At 57.9% G+C, this 2500-nt stretch overlaps 1 protein-coding gene across 1 annotated transcript in view; it reads left to right on the top strand.

Annotated features, from left to right (window-relative positions):
• bahcc1a (BAH domain and coiled-coil containing 1a) overlaps positions 1-2500 on the top strand; it is a gene marked incomplete at its 5' end in the record, with an annotated part of 48641 nt that overhangs the window by 13478 nt on the left and 32663 nt on the right. The window contains 3 exon segments of the mRNA XM_079746201.1: positions 1-830; positions 1101-1215; positions 1662-1867. The exon segment at positions 1-830 is cut by the window's left edge and continues 1672 nt beyond it. Coding sequence (XP_079602327.1) covers positions 1-830; positions 1101-1215; positions 1662-1867 — 1151 coding nt within the window.

Genomic DNA, 2500 nt, shown 5'->3' with positions numbered 1-2500 from the left:
GCAGAGGGACGGCCAGAAGGTGGCCCGCATCCGGCACCAGCAGCACGGCCAGCTGGGCCCCCCGGAGGCCGCCCCCTCGCCCGTCGACCTGAACCAGGGGCCCGCGCCCGAGCTCAAGAGGAAGATGGAGATGTCTCCGTACGGGTACGGCGGCGGCGGCGGCGGCGGCGGCGGCGGCGGCGGCGGCGGCGGGCAGCTCCACCCCCAGCAGCCCCCCGTCCCTCCCTGGGCCATGAGACCCGCCCACCACATGCCCCAGCCTGTGGAGGAGGACCAGAGGAAGTCCTACATGGAGCTGGGGCCGGTCAACCGGCAGCACCAACCGCAGCACCAACCGCAGCACCAACCGCAGCCGCAGCAGCAGCAGCAGCAGCAGCAGCAGCCGGGGATGGGTGTAGCGCCTCCACCCTGTGCCTCTCCTCTGGGCCAGCAGCAGCCGGAGCCCCAGAGCCCGGCCCAGGGGGAGAGCAGCGCCATGAAGAGCCTCCTGAAGTACAGCAGCCAGCAGCAGCCCCTCCTGCTGTCCCAGAAGAGCCCGTTCGGGGGTCTGGGGAGCCTCAAGTCGGCCGCCGCCGCGGGGGGGGCCAGCTGCGCCATGCAGCCCGGGAAACAGGCCCTGCCCCCAAGGAAGGGCTCGGCCAATGACGGGGAGCGCCCCGACTACGGCGGGCGGAGCCGGGAGATGGGGGAGGCGGGCCACGGGGAGGGCGAGGTCAGGCAGCCCCCCGTGGGGATCGCCGTGGCGGTGGCCCGGCAGCGGGAGCCGTCCTGCAGGCCGGTGGACGGACACCCGAGCAGCCGGCAGGGGAGGGTGCACCCCTCGGTCAAAGGTACGAGAGAGACTCACTTAGCAAACACTCACGCACACACATAGACACAGACACATCGACACGTACCGAAGACACAAACTGCACACACACACACACACACACACACACACACACACAGAAATATAGCAAGCCTTCACTCCTTTGTGAGGATGGTTGTTTTCCAAACCTTTATCCGGGAACAAACCTTGTGTCAGCGGGCTTTGAGGGAGTGGGCTAACGGCTAACGGCTTACGGCTAACGGCTAACGGCTAGGCGACTTGTGTCTCCCAGGACCGCACCGCTCCATGTACCCGTCGGACGGCTCGGGGGAGGAGGAGAGGAAGAGGATGGGGGCGGAGCAGATGAGCGTGGCCTGCCTGGACCGCGACCGGGAGGCCTACATCAGGTGGGTCCGACACCGCCGCTGCATGAACATATGATAAGGGCGGCGTGCAGCTCAGGGGGGCAGAGCGGGTCGGCTGGGTACCGGGAGGTCGCTAGGTCGGTCCCCGGCTCCTCCTAGCCGAGTGTCGAGGTGTCCCCGAGCGAGGCGCCTCACCCTGACTGCTCCTGACGAGCTGGCTGTCGCCCTGCGTGGTCGACTCCGCCGTCGGTGTGCGAATGGGTGCATGTGAGGCAGTATTGTAAAGCGCTTTGAGAGGCCACTGGTTAGAATAGTGCTGTATGAATGCAGTCCGTTTGTCATTTACCGTAAGCCCTGCTCGGGCCTTAGCTCTCTGGATCAGAGTGAAGCCAGCAGCTCACTTAACGACTCAATATTACGATGTCCGGTTCCTTACGATGATAAACTAATACGATTGTACCGTCTGCGTTTTCTTTTCCCCCTCCCAGGGAAAATAAGGACAGAGTGGAGTTTGCGAGGATCCACCCCTCTAGCAGTTGCCATGGAGACCTCGCCTCTCATCTCATGGTCCCCAGCGGGACCTCCATCCAGTCTGGCCAATTAGGTGACCCGGCCGCTCACGCACACTCTGCCCATCACCACTGGATGCCGAGGACAGGAAGCCCCTCCCTCTGGATGACCGGCCACTCCTACGGTGAGCGGACACAGGGTTACCTAGAGACGGGCTGGAACGATGCCATGGGAATTATGGTGTTACCATTTTTTTTCCTTTTTCTTTATTTATTTTTTGAGTTTTGGTTTTACATTTCAGTTTAGTTTATTTGCCAGATCATTTTTTTCTTTCGTTTTTCATTAGAAAAAAAACTGAGGAAAAAAATGATCTGGCAAATAGTAGTATTTTCCTAGTTCAATTTTTATTCATTTGTATGCCTGGTTTTGGTTTTGTGTTTGTGAGTTTCAGTTTTAGTTTTAGTCTGTTTGGTAATATGGGGGATTTTTCAGGGATTCAGAGGTTAGAAATGGTATTGTGTAACAAAAACACAATACCACAATATACACAAAACCTCAGACCATTTTTGCAGATAGTAAACCACAAAAGAAAAATGGACAAACACAAAAAAACACCTAGTAAACACCTAATGCAGCTGAGTTGTTCAACGCTTAGAATTAGTCCAACTTTTTTCACGTTTCAGATTTACGTTTCAACCACTGTATTTGTATTTTATTTTTGGAACTTTTCTGAGTACCTCCTGCAGTGGTCCAAAGTACCCCCAGCGGTCCACGGTCCTCCATTTGAGCACCCCTGCTCCAGACCCCTGACCCCTGT

This window comes from Pollachius pollachius (genome assembly GCF_949987615.1).
Source record: "Pollachius pollachius genome assembly, chromosome: 11".
NCBI classification, from domain to species: Eukaryota; Metazoa; Chordata; class Actinopteri; order Gadiformes; family Gadidae; genus Pollachius; species Pollachius pollachius.
Note: the sequence above shows the minus strand (reverse complement) of the source record. Positions and strands in the feature narration are given on the sequence as shown.